The 18,515-nt window shown below is 59.1% G+C and overlaps 1 protein-coding gene across 2 annotated transcripts in view; it reads right to left on the reverse strand.

Moving 5' to 3' along the window:
• The window catches only part of EPHB3 (EPH receptor B3), a 29,377-nt gene extending 13,305 nt beyond the window's left edge, over positions 1 to 16,072 (reverse strand). For both annotated transcript variants that reach the window (XM_036389106.2, XM_054515934.1), the window contains exons 1-3: positions 15,933 to 16,072; positions 2,617 to 2,681; positions 1,541 to 2,213 (exon numbers count right to left, since the gene is read on the reverse strand). In XM_036389106.2, the coding sequence (XP_036244999.1) occupies positions 1,541 to 2,213; positions 2,617 to 2,681; positions 15,933 to 16,029 (835 nt within the window). In that variant the 5' untranslated portion in view covers positions 16,030 to 16,072. The remainder of the gene's footprint in view (positions 1 to 1,540; positions 2,214 to 2,616; positions 2,682 to 15,932) is intronic.
• Positions 16,073 to 18,515: the final 2,443 nt, after the last annotated feature.

Consider the following 18,515-nt stretch of genomic DNA (forward strand, 5'->3'; position numbering starts at 1 on the left):
GGGGCTTGGTGGGAAATCAAAGGCGCTGGGAAAGCTGCCACATGGGGGTCTGTCCAGCTTGGGGATGTGGAGATGGGACCTTGCCCCTGGCTCCTGAGCCTAATCTGAGGAGCTCTGTCCTGCCTTGGGACGCCCCCTCTCAGCACATGCCCTGTTCTGGCTGGAAACTCTCACCTTGTGCCCAAACCCCACTCTCTGCTGGGAAAGAGCCAACATCGTGTATGGTCTAAGATCTCCCAGTCCAAGCAAGAAGGAAAGCAGCTACCCAGGAGCATGGACCTCAGTGCAGTTTAAAGTGTGGATGGATGCCTGACACTGGTGTCCATCAGCTCAGGAGGAGCCAGATTGACTGATGCAAGGGGCTGTGGCACTGAAGTCAGAGCTGTGCTGGCACAGATGGTGCTTGAGGCTCTGGATCCCTGGCAGAGCTGAGGCCCTGTGGAGACTGACCTCTCCCTACCCAGCCACAGCAGCACAGCTGTCAGCTACCCTGCTCCCAAAGCCAGCGGGGAGGCCACCCTGGCCCGAGCCCCATGTCACAGGCCATCCCAAATCACACAGCCCCTGCCAAGAGCAAAGGGCTGGCGCCAAGCATCCCATCATCGGCCAGCACAAGGCATCCAGGGCTGGGGGCCCCGCCAGCATCCCGCTCCCTGTACAATGCCTGCAGCCAAGGGGAACGGCAACCTTTCTGCCCTAAACCCCAGCCACCCCAGGGCAGGGTCCTCCCTGCCAGAGACAGCTCACAAGAAAAAAATCACCCCAAGGGAATGCAACATTCATCCAGACAGATTTTTCCTTATCAACACACCCGAACTGGGGTTAAACAGCAACACCAAAGCTATCGTGGGAGAGCATGGCAGCTGCAGGACCCACACAGAGGTATCCTGCTGCTGGGGCAGCTCTCCATCCCCAACATCTCCATGTGCAGGATATGTTCCTTCCCTTCCAGCAAGAACAAGGAGCTTCAGATCCCCTGCCTTCGTGCTGGTCCCTACCATCCCTGCTGCAAGCTTTCAGCACTGGCAGGGGGAGCATGCATCAGCATGGCTTCTCCCACAGGGGAGCCCTGCTCACCACCAGGGCTTCTGAACAAGCCTCCGCACAAGCAGCGTGAAATCATACTTGCCAAGAACAATCACTTGCCCCAGCCACGAGCACTGCAGGAGGGAGAGAGGAAAGACGCTGGATACGACAGCAGCGATGAGAGAGAGGTTTTGGTAATGCTCAAGGGCTTAAATGTGCTGGATCCCTGCTGAGGACCATGCCTTGAACTGCAGCTCTGTGCAAGGAGATGCATCCCACAGAGGGTAGCACTGGTGGTTGCTCACCAGTGTGTTCCAGCAGACACTGCATGAGTCCAGACCACAAAGGTTTTAAGGCTTTGGAGTCAAACTGCAGACCTGTCCTCTGAGATTTCATCCTGCTCACTCATCAGAGAAAAGCCTCCAAAACCAGACTGAGCTCAATGCAAAATCACCTCCTTCACATCAACGCATCCATGGGGACAAAAGCCACGATCACTCTGCCATGCACATACCTTGGCACTGGGTATCCTTCATGGTGGGCTCATATCCAGCAGCACACGTGCATGCTCCCACGGGTACCATCCACTCGCCGTCGCCGTTGCAGTACAGCTTGAGGGGCACAGACACCTCCACTGCATTGGGGATGCAGGTGCCCGGCGCGATGACCAGGGAAGTGGGCTCGGCCCCCGTTAGAGTCTCCGGGAAGATAGCAAAGCCAGCAATGGTGTTGGAGCATTTCTTGTAGAAAGCCCGGACGGAGATGAGGGACATGCAGGCTCCCAGGTCTTGGAAGGCAAGGTAAAAACCATTCTTGGAGAGAGGGCCAAAGCTGCGCACCTTGGTGTTCACGCGGCCAGACTCCAGCTTGGAGAAGCTCTCATCTGGGGCAATTGTATCCACTTTGATATAGGGGTTCTCCATCCAGAAAGGGCTGTTTGCAGAGGCAGAATCCGTATCTGACTCATAATAGAAGAGGTTGAAGGTCTCTTTACAGGAGCCAGGGATGTTGGGGATGCTGTTACAGTCCCGCACAGTGAACTTCAGCTCCACGTAGACACGCTGGACGTCCTGGCGCTGGATGAATTTGGTACGAAGCCAGTTGTTCTGGTTGGCCTCCCGTACGTTGCAGACCTGGTACGTGCGGATAGGGTTCATGGCCTCGTCATAACCACTGACTTCTTCCCACTGTGATTGAGAGGGAAAGGGTTAGATCCCCAGCCAGGGACAGCAGTGCTACAGACACATCATGAATGGCACAGGGTGGGGGGGAACAGGCAACAGTCAACAGGGAAGAGCAGCAGCTACACCTTCACCTGTCACAACCCTCCTGGTCATCATGTTGACTAAGAGCAACCCAGGCCAGGGACCATGACACTCCCACTCCACCGGCATGGAGTCAAGAGGAGATGGTTTCACAAGGCGCGGATATGCACAGGAGGAAAGGAGAAAGATGCAGCCAGCTTCACAAAGGCACTGGTGAGCAACCATGATTCCCATGGGGCCAGGGCCAGCTCTGCCCTCGATTCCCATGGGGCCAGGGCCAGCTCTGCCCTTTGGAGGTCAGGACCAGGGCTGTTTCTAAACTTACCCCTGTCTCCGGATGAGTTGTCCATGCCAACTCAGAGGTCACCCACTTTGTGTCCATCAGGGTCTCTGGAGAGAAAGGAAGGAGAAAAAGAAGTAATTGGAGATGAAGGCCAAGATTAGAGGGGAAAAAAACCAGGAGGAGTGGGGGAGAGGAGAGCTGAGCCTGACATTTCTGTGGAAAACAGCAACTTGGGGGGTGAGACGTGGTGGGAGGAGGGGGGAGCGGCGCAGACAGACTCCAGATTTCTCTTCTCCTGTCAAGAGAACAGGAAGAGCGAGGCGTCCCTGGAGAGCTGTGCTGGAGGAGGCAAGCGGCAGGACGAGGAGCTGGCCAGGTGGCAAGGGGGAGATGGGGACAAGCTGCCATCCCCAGCCACTAGCACAGCCAAACATGTCCCCCAGGCAGTGCAGGGGTGCCAAAGGAGGAAGACCGGGCGCCCCTGTCCGCACCCTCCCCCTCTGCTTTGGCAGAGCGCGTATTTAATGTGGCTGGGGTTGAAAGGGCCCGTTCCCATGACAGGGCGGTGCGGGCCAGGCAGGTTTATCCAGAGGAGGAGGGACTGGCAGGCTGCTCTCCCAGAGACGCCCCACATCACTCATTTTACAAGAGGGGAGAAGAATTTGACCGTCTGGCCAACATTCCTGGAGCAGACTACAAGACAAACCACCCCGGCAGCATTCCCCAAACAGCCCCAGCCCCAGCCTTGGGGGAGCGAGACGCTTGTCTGGGAAGAGCTGCAATTGCAGGCAGCTGTCGCTAATCCCAGGCAGAGCCGCGTGGCTCCGCGCGAGCACCACGCGCAAAAACCAGGAGTGAAACACAAGCAGGAGAGCACACTGACATGCTCAGGGGCCAACGGCCCCTCTGTGAGCTGCTGGCCCTGTGAGCTCTGCTCCAGGGATGGCCCTTAGGCTGTTTGGAGGGGAGCAGGCACCCCAGCACCCCGGGGTCCTCTGGACCTTCTTTTGCCTTGGGGGGGGGGTTGGTGGAAGGGGGGTGCAAATGCCTGGAGACCCTGGTGTGCTCATGGGGGCTCTGCTGCCTGCACCGAGCAGGACCCAGGACCAGGGCCAAAAAACCTCCCTGATGAGGGCATCCCCCTCCCCAGCCACAAGTATGGCCCCATCCGGAATCCTGTGCAGCTCTCCAGGGGCTGCCCATCCATCCATCCACTTCTCAGCCCACCCGGGCTCAGGAGGAAGGGCAGGGAGCCACGGCTCTCCTAGACCAAGCAGCGGGCTGGGAACTGCTCACTCTCCCTGGCTGGGGCACAAGGACGTGCCAGGGCAGCTCAGCTGTGCCAGCACCATGGCTCAGCCCCACAGCAAGAGGCAGTTTCAGCTTCTTTCCTTCCACTCCAGGAAAACCCCAGGCTGACCTAGGCAGGGAGGAAGTGTGGAGGAGGAAGGAAGCATTCACGCATCGCAGGGTTTCGGATGAAGCCCGACTGGAGGTAAACACCTTCTTCCCGCGTCCCACCCCGGCGAGACCCGCCAGCAGCTCCCAGGCCAGCACCCACAGGCAGGCTGGGAGCAGAGGCTGTGGGTGCCACCACGGCACAGATAAACAAGCATGTCTGGGGACACGTGGGCTCTCTGACCTGCCTTGTGGCTTGCCAGGTTCCCAGCTGGGCCAGCCAGCTTGCTTCTCGTCCAGGCTGTTCACCCAGAGCAAACACAAACACAGTCCCATTGTGGCCTGGTGGCACTAGCAGTGGGCATGGCACTGAGGACAGAGGGAGAAAAACCCTTCATGGTGCCAACTCCCCATTGGTAGAGGTGCAGAAGGGCATCATCTACATCAGACTCCAATGCAGAGATGGTTGCTGGGCAGGGGTTTATTTGCTGTTTCTCAAGAACACAAACCAGGGACATCTGGCAAAAACAGGGAGAGAAGGAAGAAACCCTCTGTCAAGCAGGTAATGCAGATGGGGTGGGACACAGGATGGGCAGAATGGCTCTGTGCACCCATAAGGCAGCTTCTGCTCAGTCCCAAGGCACCACCTGCCCAGGGGACACAGCAAGCCGCCATCTCTCTCCCTTTCCAATTTCCCACACCATCAGTTACTGAACCCCGGCAGGATCCCAAGTGTGGCTTTGCACGACCACAGGAGACACTGCTGTGCTTCCCAGACCCCTGCATGGGGTGGCTGCCAGGGTGGGCAGGCAGTGCCAGATGATGGGGGAGCAGGTTCCAGGAGGGGGCTGCCCACACCTCTGTGAAGGACAGGCCCCGTGCTGGCTGCCCTAATAAGGGCACAGCGGTGCTGAGGGCCCAGACATGCAGCGCTGGCGGTGAGCAGAGCCAAGCGTGTGCTCAGCACTCACAGTGCAGGACTGCCAACTCCTGGGGCAGAGACCCTGTGGGTCCAGCCAGTGCAGGGCCAGCTGGGGGTGTTTCTGCAGGAGGAGTGGGGAAGGGATGCCCTGCGTTCTCAGGGCTAGGGCTGCTGATGGATGAGCAGCTGTGGCGGTGAGTCAGGCTGGGGAGATGGGGATCTGGGTGGCAGGGTGTGCCCGCAAATAGAGTGACACAAGGATGCTGTGGCAAGCCACAGCATAGCATGGACTGACCAGACCACGGTGGGTGTTTGCTTCCCAAACCTGTCCAGGGGATGCAGGAACTCTCCTGCACAGCAGCAGGCCCCATGTAGGAAGCCCTTGCCATGGCAGTTGTCCCCTCCAGCAGTGTCCTTCCCCTTGAGTGTCAGCCATGGGCAGAACCTCAGCTTGGACAGGAGGCTCGCTGCCTGCATCCTAATTTGGCAGCATCTGCCATCTGACCAGCAGAGGAGAGAAAAACTGACAGAGCCAAGCCGGCTGTTGGCGTGAGAGCCACGTAAACCACACAGAGAGAGCGGGGAGGGGAAATAATAATAAAAAAAATTTCACTGAGCAACTCAGCTAAAGGAAACAGGCTGAGCACAGAGGGCAGAGGGGGTTTCCTGCAGCCACGGGAGTGACCCAGGTGGGGTCAGTGGAGCCTCCCAGACCCCTGCAGCCTGCCATTGTGAAGGTCATGGGTGGAAGGCCCTATGGGCTGCTGTGCTGCACGGTCCAGGGGCTGGTGGCACATGCTGAGCTGAGTTGCAGAAACTGCTCTGAGCCCTTAAAGGTGCTGCAGAGCTCTCACAGTGGCCTGGCCCTGAACCTCTGAACCTGATCCTCTCTCCCAAAAACACTGGGGCACACCAAGCACTGGCCCCTCGTGAAAGGGCATGTGAGAGAGCATGCTTGGGCTGGGGAGCCCAAGCACTGGGCTTCAGTGGTTCAGGATCAAGCAACTGCTCTCTTCCTCTGGCCCATGGTGCCGGAGGGGGGTTGAGAGGTGTCACTGGTGATTTCCCGGCGCGGTTCAGGTTTGCAGGTGCTGTGGAGGGACGTGAACGGCGTCAGGGCTGGCTGAACAGTGAGTCAAAGCCACTTCAATCCCGCACACCACAGCAAGAGCCTGGTCCCATTAGTCAACGGGAAATTGGCTCTCAATTTTGCTAGCTTGGGAAGTCACCCTAAGGCTTGCTTTATCACTGTCTGCAGCGCTGGGAGTTGTCCTCTCCTTACCTTCATCTGGGCAAAATCAAGGTATGGAGAAGGAGCCCAACTATGCTCAGCAAGTGCAGCCAGCCAGGCTTGACTCCACACAGAAGCAGAAGTTCCATGGCAGAGTGGGATCCCAGGACAGAGAAAGATTCTTACTCCTTGGACAGGGCTGTGAGCATCATTCTGGCTGCCTCCTCCCTGCCCTGCACGTCTCCTCCCAAGCACACCCTGAGCTGCAAAGACGAGTGGTCCCCTACCAGCAGCGCTCCCATCACCTCCACAGAGTCCCAGCAGTTCACTAGGTGTTTGAAGCCCTGGCAAGGACCCATCTGGAGCCGGGGACCTCTCTCTCCCGGTGCTGAGGCTCAGGAATGCGGCATGCATGGTCTGAGGCCAGCGAAAACGTTTGAACTCCCCCCTTAAGAGGCCCAGAGATCCCGTCTCGCGCTGTTGAGCGGCAGACGCGTGCGGCAGCGATGGCTGAGCCAGAAAAGGGGGGGAAATATCAAAATTCTTTCAAGATGAAGCCACTGGGGAAGACTCAATCCTCTCCACCAATAAGCTCCACTTTGAATGCTCTCCCCTTAGAATACGTGGACTGATGGCTTTTATCAGGATACTCTGGCAATATAAGATGCCAGCTCTTTGGCCCGATGAGGAGAAGGCAGCTCATCCAAGTCCAGAGCATCCTGGAAGAAGGCAAGGGAGAAGAGTTAGTAAAGACACCCACGCAGCCTTGCTGCAAACAGAGGAACCTGTTCTGCAACGTGCCCATGCTCTCTGTGAGCTATGCACACCATGGCACCATGTCTGCAGGAGCTCAGCACGGGGCAAGTGGCCTGGACCAGCCTTATGTGGCCCCTTGCCCCACGCTGAGCTCCTGCAGATGCCATCAATGGCTGGGCCATTTGCCTCAGGACATGGCTTGGCTTCCACTATGGTGGCTGCTAACAGTGGTGCCAGGTGCCTCTTTTCCCCCTCACTGCCATGCTTTTCTCCTCTGGAAGGAAAGCTAGATTGTTTAGAGATGCACTTTTAATCTTGGAGACTGCCTGCTATTCAAAAAGCCACCAAAGGGGGCATCTCTGCATATTTTAATTTCTTTCTCAGTTTTGAAGATAATTACACCAGGAGTGAGTGGCCTTGCGTGCTCCCCATTCAAGCACCTATCGGTACAATTAATCCCAGCACTGTTCTGAGCAGCGGCACAAAGGGCCTTTGGTGTAAGGTCCTTTATCTGGGAACAAAGAGCTGCCTGTGGGAGAGAACCTGAGGTTGCACTTTTCCCGCTGACAAGCGTTCCGTACACAAAAGCTGAGCCACAGGAGCGCCCTGTGAGCGCGTCAGGTCTGGGAGACCCTGCAACACGTTTTCTTGAAGCATGTGGCTCACCCAGATCCCTCCTTCTCCTCCTCCAGGCGGGTTCTTCCCCTGCTGACCCCAGCTAAACCCTGTAGCCATCCTTCTCCCAAGCAGGGGATGTCCCTGCTCCAAGGCCAGGGGACTCCCCATGCTGCCTGGATTTGGGAAGCTCTCCCGTCCCGCTCAGCCCACGTGCTCCGTGGACGGAGCACAGCACAGACAGCAGCTCTGGAGCACAGGAGGCGGCGTGCTGGGAGGTTTCGGCACTTGGCAGCCCCTTGTGCTGGAGCTGCACTGCAGGGAGGAGAGGCTCTTGCTGATGCAGTCAAGAGCCAGGAGAGCAGGCAGGAAGGCTGCAGCCAGTGTGGGAGGCATCAGGCAGGGAACCAGCAGGCACCCTCGGTGGTCAGGGGGTACCCGTGGTGGAGGTGCCAGGCATGGGATTTATGAGCCTGGGGAAGGTTCTGGCAGGCACTATTTGCTAGTTCTCTCTGCAGGGACGGGGCTGGCAGCACTACCAGCATGCTGTACGACTCACATGCCCTCATTCTCCCTCAGGAATCCCATCTCTTCCAGGGACCCCCTGCACTCTCCCTCTAGTGCCCAGCACAAGGCCAGGGGGCTGTGCTGGTCCCACCCTTGCCCTTCCCGACTGTCAGGCTGGGCAGGCCCGGCAGTGTGGTTCAGCCCAAGGGAAGGGCTGGAGCACTCCCTATCACCGCCCACGCTGGGAACCTGTCCTTATGACAAGCAGGGCGCCTGCTGCTCCCCAGCGCCGAGGGGGGAGACGCGAGGCTGCCGTGGGAGCTGGCCCCCCACCCCAGCCCTCGCCAGGGGGGCACAGGGGCTCCGACCAGACATGCCCACCAACGTCCACTTGTCCCAGGTCCAAGGCAAGCCAGCGACTTGTCAATGAGCTGGGAACAAAGGGAAGAGAGGAGGGGAAGAAAGAAAAAAAGGGGCCTGTATCACAGCTGTGGCCCTTCATGCCAAGGGCGTTTGGCCCATCATCAAAGGGGATTGGATTTGCTGAGGCAAATGATGACACATCCACTTCAAGCGGGGCAGGTTCTGCCTGCTGCTGGAGGCGAGCCATCGGAGTGAAGAAGTACTGTGGGCACTTAATAATAGACTCATTATTTCTGCATTATGGCAGGGCCCAGAGGCCCAAACTGAGATTAAGGCCCCTCTGCGCACACGGGGCACATGCACACACCAAGCCAGGCAGTTCCTGCCCAGAGAGCCTAGCCAGGGGTGGGCAGCACTGCCAGTCCTGGCATCATTCACCACTGCCAGTTCCAGGCCTGCCAGAGCCATGGTAAGCTCACAGCAGGGCCCAAAACTCCAATTCCAACGATGCTCCAAGGATGCATCCTTCATTTCCCAATCCCACACCTACACTGGGGTATTAACCTCAAGCCAGGAGACGGTCCCATGGCTCTGAGCCACTGGCCTACTGCATCTCTCTAACAGTCCTCCCCATCCGATCCCAATGTCCTGCACCTTCTGCATTGGCCAGATCCAGATCCCAGACTACTGGGAGCTGCCTAGCACATGGGGTGGAGGGGGACAGGAATGCTCCCTCCATCCAGCCCTGCCCTGTCGCCAACCCACCATCCATTAACTGGCTGGAGAGGGTTTTCCGGCCACGTGCTCCTCACCAGGAGCTGTTTCCTGATGGCTGCGAGACAGACTGAAGCATGTGAGAGAGGACAGGTGCCAGCTCTGCAAAAGGCAGATCAAGTGGCAGCGGCCGGGATGCAGGGAGGGATGGGTGCTCCCTTCCGCCTGGTCACGCACTGGATCAAGGCAGAAGAACGGATTTCTGCCGTTTTATGAGCAGAGCCGTGCCAAGCTGGGCTCCAGCACCCGCCAGCATCACACTGTGTGCACCCCCTTCTAAACCACAGCACTTGGAGCCTTGGACTTTTGCAGGACGGCGGCTTCTGCCCTCCAGCTGCACGCCAAGGACACGTGCAGCCCGCTGCCCAAAGCCTGCCAGGTCCCGCTGCCAGGCCCTGGTCCTGCAGAAAGGCTGTACCAACACTGGGAGAAAATGGGAGCCAGCTGCCCGAGCCCAGCCCTGCACTGCAATTACTGTTCTATTAATACCACGGGGATTTCGGATGTCAGAGCCCAGCGTGCTACGCCAGGGTCAGCTTGGCCAAGGAAGAGTTGCCATCCCTGCCCACGTGGTGGATGTGGATGTGCCCTGGTACTTGCTGCTTCAGCTTGCCTAGGGGGAAAAGATGCTTTTGCTGTGCCAGGCTGTGTGCAAAGGGGAATAGGCAGATCCCACAGACAGCCTCTCATCCTTGCCTGCTGCCAGACTGCCCACTTGGGACAGGAATGTCCCTGCCTGGCCCAGGGGAAGGGGCTGCCCTCTGCAGCTCTCTGCCATATGGACAATGTGACCAGCTGTGCCAGGCAGGCAGGCAGGAGCTCGAGGGCCAGCAGGCAGGACAGATTTATAGGTCGCCGTCCCCAGCAGGAATGGCCATGCCGCCATCCTCTGCTGCCACAGAAATAACTCATCTGATCAGGAGATGCCAGACCTGTTCGAGCCACAAATGCCATTGACTAGGCCATGGGCAGCAAATCAGCCTGCAAAGCCACCCTTGTTTCCAAAACATGTTATGATGGGGACACTCCTGCTACCTCTCTCTGTGACCCCACTGCCCTGTGGCCATGTTTTCATGGGGCAGGTGTCCCCATGGGGCCACCAAGCTGAGCTGGGCTGGTACGGGTAGATGAAGAGCCCCAAAGTCCCCAGGGGATGGAAGAAAAGGCAGTCGGTACTGCAGACCTGCCTCCGCAGGGCAACTGCTTGCGTCAGGCTGAGATCCAAAAGGCCCCTCTCTCCCTCCAGCTCCATTTTTTTTCCAGGTTGTACTTTTGGAAAGCGCCCAGAGAAAGAGTAATGATATTTAAAAGAAAAAAAACAACCACCCCTTCCCCAAAAAAGGTTACTCTGTGCACATCCAAAGGCTCGCCCCACAGACGGGTAGCTTGGCTGCCAAGCTCCATCCCATCCCGGCAGCGCAGAGTGGGAGTTTCTGCCAAGATCTCCCTCCTCTCTACTGCCTGGGGCAGTTACCCAAATCTCCGCGCTGCTCTCTGCTCACTTCCTCAGCTCTCTGAGAGCACCAAGCCCATCTGGAACTGCTTAAACCCAAATACTGCCCCCCCCTCCCTCCTCCACCTCCCCCACCCCCAAAGTCAGATTCTTCCAAAGTTAAAACAAGCACAGAGTCAGGAGGGGGTGCCGGGCCAGGCTGACTTGCTCCTTCATTTCGGTTTAATTTCTGGGGAACTAGAATAAATCTGTTCCTGGCGATCGTTCAAGCCCTGCACATTTTTCTCATTAATAAAAAAAGGCCTTGGATAGCACGCCGCGTGTGCGTGCCCCCCCTCCCTGCGGGGTCCCCCTGCGCCCCAGCCCTTGCTGGGCAGGCACTGAGCACCTGAGAGATGCAGGACTGTGCGCAGGCGACATGGGGACAGCAGTGTCCCTTCCCTGGGACAGGGATGGATTTCGGCAGCCCTGCGCAACAGCCACACCTCACAGAGGAACAGGGAGGCTCAAATCCCCCTGCAGCTGCTGCTGGGCAGGAGAATCCTGGGGGAGGGCTCCCCTGGGAGGGGACATCCCTGCTGCCCATCCCTGCAGCCCCCGCAGGGCCCCCGGGGCATTCCTGGGGAGGGGGCCCAGAAACAGGTGTTTGTCAACAGCTTCTGCCACATGCATGAGAAACGCCAGGCCCTGCAGCGCAGCGGGGCTTAGCAATGGGAAAAAATAAAATAAAGAGAATGCCCCAGCAAAACCCTCCCCTGTCCCAGCCAGGGACCCTCAGCCAGCACACGCGGGCACGTGCGTGGAGAGCGGCCATGGGGCCTGGTGCTCGGCCCTGTGCTGTGCTCCAGCCTCTTCTCAAGATGGCTCCTGCTCCTCTTCAGCAGGGCGGCCATGCGAAGACAGCACTGGGCTCTCAACCTCCCGGCTCAGGCAGCACAGGCTGGAGGGCTGAGCTGCACTGAGGGGAAAGTGGGCACCAGGGGAGGGATGCAGCCCCTCTGGGAGTGATGGCACTGTGGGAAAGGCACGTGGCCCTGCAGAAAGGGGACAGTGCCCCACTCCCAAGCTCAGCTCCATGAGTCCTCTGTGGCAATGCTGAGGGTGGGTGATAACGGTCCCCAGATGCAGGAGGATGAGGCTCCACCAACAGTGCCAAGCCTGTCCCGTCACAGGCAGGATGCCCACCTGCCTTCCCTACAAAATGGCTCCTGCTTGAGGCTCAGCTCTGCGAGGGAACAGCCCATGCCCCACAGCCAGCACCGCCCAGCCAGAGCACAGGGCTGGGTTTGGAGCAACAACAACAACAAAAATGCAATAAAAAAAACCAAAACATGACTTCAAATGGGACGGTCCCAGTCGGTGGGAGTGTCACTGCAACAGGCTGCCTGCCCTTCAAGATGGCAGCCCATCCCTTGGGGCATGGGGCTCTGCCTGGCTCTACAAGGAGATTCCTGCCCATGGAGGGGCATCACCATCCCCCAAACACTTCATGGGAACATGCTGGACCCAGAAACAACAGCAGCTCATTATGGTTTCAACCACTGAGAAGCTTGTGGCAACGGCAACCACCAGCTCCACCGCAGCCCTTGGGTAGAGTCCCCCTTTCCCAGGGTTCTCCTCCGGGGGAGGCTGACACCCACCGTTTGGTCTGCACCAGCTGGGAATGGGGATTCCGACCCCGGGGCCACCCCAGCACCCTTCCCCCAGCGCGTCTCCGCCTGGGAGCCGCTTAATCCCGACAAACCAGTTTGACTCAGCACAACAGGAACAGCTACAATTTTAAAAACATGCAAGTCTGTGATTCAGATTGCTGGGGCTGTTTTAATTAAACGCCAAGCTCCTCTGCTCCAGCGGCAGCAGCAAACGGCTCACGGAAAGAAAATGCAACAAACTGGTTTCCCCAAATATCTCTTGCAGTAAGTCATCATAACAAAACAAGGAGTTTCGGTTCATTCCTTAAAAACCAAAGGCCGCTATTCCCAATTGCAGGGGTTGGGCAGGCATGGCCTGGCAGCCACAGCCTCGCTGTACACCGAGGGAGAAATGTGGGGCTGCAAACAGATCCTGGTGCTCCAAGTTTTCCCTCTCCCCAGCTCTCCGCATGCTCCGCCTGACACAAAGGAAAGCCCTTCTCCTCCCCTCCTCGGCAGCACAGACGGGAAGGCTTCCTCGAGCGCAGCTTTTACCGAGGAACAGGAGATTTAATGAATCCAGCGAGGGTTGCAGAGCCCCACAATCCGCTTTCCCTCACAGCCCTACCCCAAGCACCCATAAAACAGCAGGGCCAACTTCACCCATTGCCCCGCCAAGAAACATGCCATTTTTGTGAAAAGTAATTAAACAGAAAGCAAATCTCTCCGCCAAGAAAACACCTGGCAACTCCAGCAAAGCGGTCAATTAAGCACGGGTTTGCCGGTGTAGAGAGGAGCGTGGTCAATCTGTGTGACACCCAGCTGGGGTCTGGGGGGCGTCACTGGGCAGAGCCAGTGAAGAAAATCCCCCCTAGAAATCTTGCTGCCTTATGGGGTTTGGCTATTTCACTAGAGCTCAGGTCTGCTCAGGACTACGTGCAGCAAACTCCAGTGCTTCTGCATGGGAGTTCACAGGGAAGCACGTGGGAAACTCCAAGTTTAAATGGAGTCCTGAATCCAGAGAGGCTGCTCAGAGCAGGAACAGCCTGGGAGAGTGGCTCCTAGGGAGAGCAGGTCCCTGTCCCAGCCTACCCGCACCCCCAGGGCGACAGGCAGATCCAGTCTGTGGCTGTCCATGCTCCCTTGGGCCAGGGTGTTTTGAAGGCTGGGGTTTTAGCCCTGGATGGTCGGCAAGGGCCCGGAACGCGGCACATTCCCCGTGCTGTTCCACCGCGTCCGCTCCCCACAGGGCCTCTGCTCCCACAGCCCCGCTGGGACAAACTTCTCGGCTCAAACCCCTGTGCTGGAGAAAGGATCCGCTGTTGCCCCTGGATAGAGCATTCCTTCTGCAGCCGGCCCGGGGACTGCTGAACCGGAGAAGAAAAACACATTGTGACTTCAAACAGACCCAGCGCACTTACAGGATCTGGAGAGAAACCATTTTCTCCTCGGCAGCACAAAGCCCTCACTGAGCTGCTGCCGAGCGCGGCTTTTCTCCTCCACCCCCGTGGGGCCTTGTAAAGAAACCCAACTCCCCGCCATCCCCTGGGGAATGGGGAGCGCCATCCAGCCCCAAAGCCCCCTGCCCTTCCAGCCCTTTGCACCTCGGAGGGGACGGTAAAGTGGCCGGGTCTGGGGACTGCTCGCTGCTGTTGTCTGCAGGACGTGCGTACAGATTTATGGCCATGCCAGATTTATGATCAGCACTAAAATATCCAAACAAACGTGCACATGAGATTTACAGTAACCTCTGGAACGCGCCAGTCCCCGTCAGGAAGCAGCGGTGAGCGTGGACAGAAATGCCAAACGTAGCCGAAGAGCGGGAGCAGGAGCTCGCTGACCCTGATGTGAGCAGCAGCTTCTCTAAGCTGCAGAGGCAGAAGCCTCTCCAGGCCAGCTGCAACTTTCCCTCCAGCTCGAACAGGAGCAAAGGGAAAAAAAAAAAAAAAAAAAAAAGAAAAGAGAAAATCCCACGGGGAATCGGGACCAGCCCAAAAACTGCTGGGCAGCTGCCAGCCAGCCCTGAAGTGGTCCCACCGGGCTGGCACCCAGCTGGGCCCTGACCTCTCAGCCGATGTGTTCAGCCCTGACCCCTCCACACATTCGGGAAGCTGAAAAAACCCAGTGACTCCTCAGCAGGGCTTGTTTATTTTCTCTCCATCCGACTCTTTGCACTGCTCCATCCCCAGACGGCAGCGGGGGAGAGGCAGGAGGGACTGTCCCCAGGTGATACACACCGGTGCTGCCAGCCCCCACGCCATCTATCCTTCCCAAATTCCTAAACCGCCGATGGGAAGCAGGTTGCGAGAGGCTAGCTGCAAGCGTGGGGCCCCGCCGGGCTCCCTGCCCACAACTTCATCCCCCGGCACCTCTCCAGCAGGCAGGGATGCCCGGGCGGGTGCTCCCCATCCCGCGAGGGCTGAGTGCCGGTGGTTTCTCCCTTCCCCTCCTGCCGCGGGGTTCCCGCTTAGCCGGGAGCTCACGGACCCGGCAGGCCCACAGCTCTGATTCCCACAGCCTACAAAGGACGAGGAGTTTTAAATTTTTTTTTTCCTTTTAAAGAAAATCGCATGGAGGGAGGATGAAAAGGAACGCGGACAAAAAGCAGCCCCCAAACTTTCTACAAAGCCCAAAGCTAGAGGAAAGACGTCCCCCAGCCCCCGCAGCGGGGGAGGGCTCCTGCCCACGGCCACCCCCGGCGCCGCGGCCCGAACCTCGCAACGCGGGGCGACGGCAGCGGGAGCCCGAAGCACGACACAGCCTCCGAGCAGCCCCCGCCGCCCCCTGCCCGGGCAGGGCACCCACAGCTCCGCTCCGACCGGGGGATCTCCCTTCCCTTCTGTCCCTCCCTCGCCAGCCCCCTCCCGCCGCTCCGGCAGCGGGTTCGGTTACCGGACACCGGAACGCCGCCGCCCCGGCACTCCGGCTGGAGCCTCGCACACTTCGTGCCGAGACAAAACCCGTTCGGGCCCTCTTCTCCTCCTTCTCTCCGGTGCGACCCGCCTTGCCCGCTCGGGAAGCCCCGGTACCCAGCGGGGCCAAAAGCCTCTTTCCTCGCTCAAAGCTACGAGCGCAGCGGCGCTGCCCCGCGGACCGGGGTTCACTTTCCAAGGGGGAGAGAATTATTCCCCGTTCTATTCCCAACTCCACTGGAGCTCGAGGGTGGGCGAGCCGCGGAGCGCAGACCAGTCGGGGATAGATGCGGCACGCGTGGCCACTCGCCCCGGAGGTCCCACGCTGGAGCCTCGGGGGTTAAGGCAGCGGGCGCGGCGAGCCCTGCCGGGGAAGGGATGGAGCCGGACACGGCACACGGACACTCCTTCCGCGGCCCCACCAGTTCTGGCACGCCAAGAGCTTCCACTGAAAGAAATATTAATTTTCCAGCCCTCTCGGTCGTGGCGAAAAGCCTCGAAACGTGAACCGAGTATCCAAAGAGGCGCCGCTCCCTGCCAGCAGCCGCCGGCCGCGGATGCCGCGGCTCTGCCGCGCCGGGCTCGGTTCCACGGGGCGTTGACTCTGAAACCTACTGAGGGCGGCTAAGCGCTGGGAACGGGGCTGCGGCGGCGAGCGCTCCGCGGGTACAACCGAGCATCCGCGGCGCGACGCCGAGTCGCGCTGAGCCACGACGGGCCTGGGACATCCCGGAGGATGCGTGCACCCGTGCTCGGGCCCCGGTGCGGCGGACGGGCACGCTCGCCCGGTACTCACCCTCCAGAGCGCGGCGGCCACCGGGGAGCAGCAGGAGCAGCAGAAGGGGGAGCAGCGGCGGCGGCGGCGGGGGGGCCCCCGGGCGGGCCGCGGCCATAGCGGGGGCGGTGCGGGCGGCCCCGCCGGGCAGTCCCGAGCTCGGCGCCACGCGCGGCTCCTCTCGCCGCCGCGCCACGCTCGCGCTCTGGCGCCGCCGCCGCCGCCGCCGCTGCTGAGCCGAGCGGGGCGGGGCCCGCCCGCCAATCACCCCGCCCCTGGCAACCCGGCGCCCCTGGCGACGGCGAGCGCGGCGCCGATTGGGCCGTGATGAGGCGGGGGGCGGAGCCTATGCGGAAAGATGAATCGGAGGGGGCGGGCACTGTCCGGCGCGCCCCCCATGGCCCCGCCCCCTGGCGCGGGAGGCGCAGGGCGGGGAGCGCGCCCCACCCAGCGGCCGCCCGCGGAACTGGGCTCTTAAAGGGGCCGCGCTCCCGGCCTGCCCCGCACAGCCTCGGCCCGCGCTGCCCTGTCCCCCGCCCCTCCGGGTGCGGATGAGCGCGTGAGCCTGGTGGAGTGTGTGATGAGGGGACCATGAGCCGTTCTGTGCCACACTACTGACAGCCTGGTTTACCTGTGCCACCCATTGCCATCCCATTCTCTACTGTCCCATCCTGTCTCTCATGCATCCCACCCTCCGCCAACCCATCTCACCCCATTCTCCCTCAGCTCATCCCATACATCCCATCCTACTTCTCTCATCTCATCTCATCTCATCTCATCTCATCTCATCTCATCTCATCTCATCTCATCTCATCTCATCTCATTGTACCATACTCCTCCCCATCCCATCCCACCACAGAGAAAGGGATGAATGCTGTGATCCTGGCTAAGCTGAAACCATGCAGAGAGCACCCTGAAGTGACCTCTCCCAGGACCCCTACCCACAAGGTGCCTTGCCCATCACATTCCTGGTGGGAGAAGGTGCTGGTTACCACACATGCAGCCACAGTTTACAAGCCTGTGGGTGCCTCAGTCTTCCTTCCCCTCTGTCCTGACTCTGCTATGGCGGGTTTTGGGGCCCGGTCTGGGACAAACTCTGCTCCCTCAGGATGGTGTATCCACACACACTGTCCTGGTGGCTGGAGCTGGCACTTTCACATCCTTCAGGACAGACACATATCTGCCATGATGGATGTGGGACATGGACTGCCACCTGTCCTGGCCCTCTGTGCTGCATCTGCCCCTCAGATACCAAGGGAGGCTTCACTTGGGCTTAACAAAATCCTGCAAGTCCCTGATGCTGGGGATTGCTGATGCCCCTGGTCCCTGGGAGTGGCTGGAACTCCAGCAGGTCCAGGGGCAGTGGGATGCATGGCTGGTTGCTTCACGCTGGGCAGCCTCATCCCCCCAGCAGAGCCATCTGGGCTGTCCCTGCAGACACCTGCCATCTGCAAGTGGCACCTCCCCACAGTGCTCTTGCCCCAGAAACCTGCCCCAGAAACTCCCTTGCCGTGCAGCCCCAGCCCTGGCCCCATGCTGGTGCAGCGAGGAGGCTGCAAGACCACACTCCTGGCCATGCTCTCTGTGGCTGCTGGCAGGAGCAGGAATCTGGGAGGTTATCAGGGCTGGCTATGGTTGACCTCTCCTCTGTGAGGACAGACACAGAGCACTTCCATATCCCCTCTGCCTTCTGCTGCACACTCCCATCAGGGCTGTGGATGGGCATTTTCCTTCCATGTCCTGGAAGGATTTGGCTTCCCAAGTCCTGGCCAGAGAGGCTGGCACAGACCTGAGCTCTGTCTGGGCAGCTGAAAATTTGGAGATGACTGACTCCTACTGCAGGAATGCTGGCATCCTCTGGGAGCTGCAGGGAGTCTCACCAGAATGCTGTGCCCTGAGGATTGCCACAGTGCCCCAGCACCACTGGGCATGGTTCCTGAAGGAAAAGTCATGCCCAAGAGAGCTGGGGTGTTGATTTAAGACAGGACATATGACTGTGATAAATCTCTGTGAGGGACAGGAGATGCAGCAAGTGGGGCTTTGCTCTCTCCAGGTAAAGGGAAGTGACTGGGGAGCAAAGCACCAGTAAGGGGATTGCACTCGTGGAAAAGGCCAAAGTTTGAGCAAAGCAGAAATTGTTGGTTTGGACATGCTGTCACTCAAGGGGATAAGCAGCAGAGAAGTGAGTGATGAAGCTGGCATCGTGAACACATGCATGGGGGTATAATCTAGCATCAGTGGGGAAGGAGAGGGCCAGAGGCTGGTGGAGATGCTGAGAATCTTAACGAAAGGCCAGGCTCAGGGTGGGAAGATTTGCTGTCTCCCTGTGAAGTCACTCTCGGGAAATCCCCTCCCTGCCGGCTTAGTGAGATGCAGAAACCTCGTTTATTCTGCAATTCCAGAGGTCTGAGTTACCCAAGCACAAAATTTCTGAACGGAGCACATGGGGAAATTGCTTATTCACACTTGAATAACTCAAAAATGGCTGAACCAATTTTACTTAAACTTTCTCCAAGAATTCCCCTTGGAGCCAAGCCATGCCTGGCAAATTTCAGCCCGAAAGGAATTTATTTCAGAATAGGATGAGAAATTGGAGCAGGCAGC

Source organism: Molothrus ater, chromosome 10, assembly GCF_012460135.2.
Source record: "Molothrus ater isolate BHLD 08-10-18 breed brown headed cowbird chromosome 10, BPBGC_Mater_1.1, whole genome shotgun sequence".
Classification (NCBI taxonomy): Eukaryota; Metazoa; Chordata; class Aves; order Passeriformes; family Icteridae; genus Molothrus; species Molothrus ater.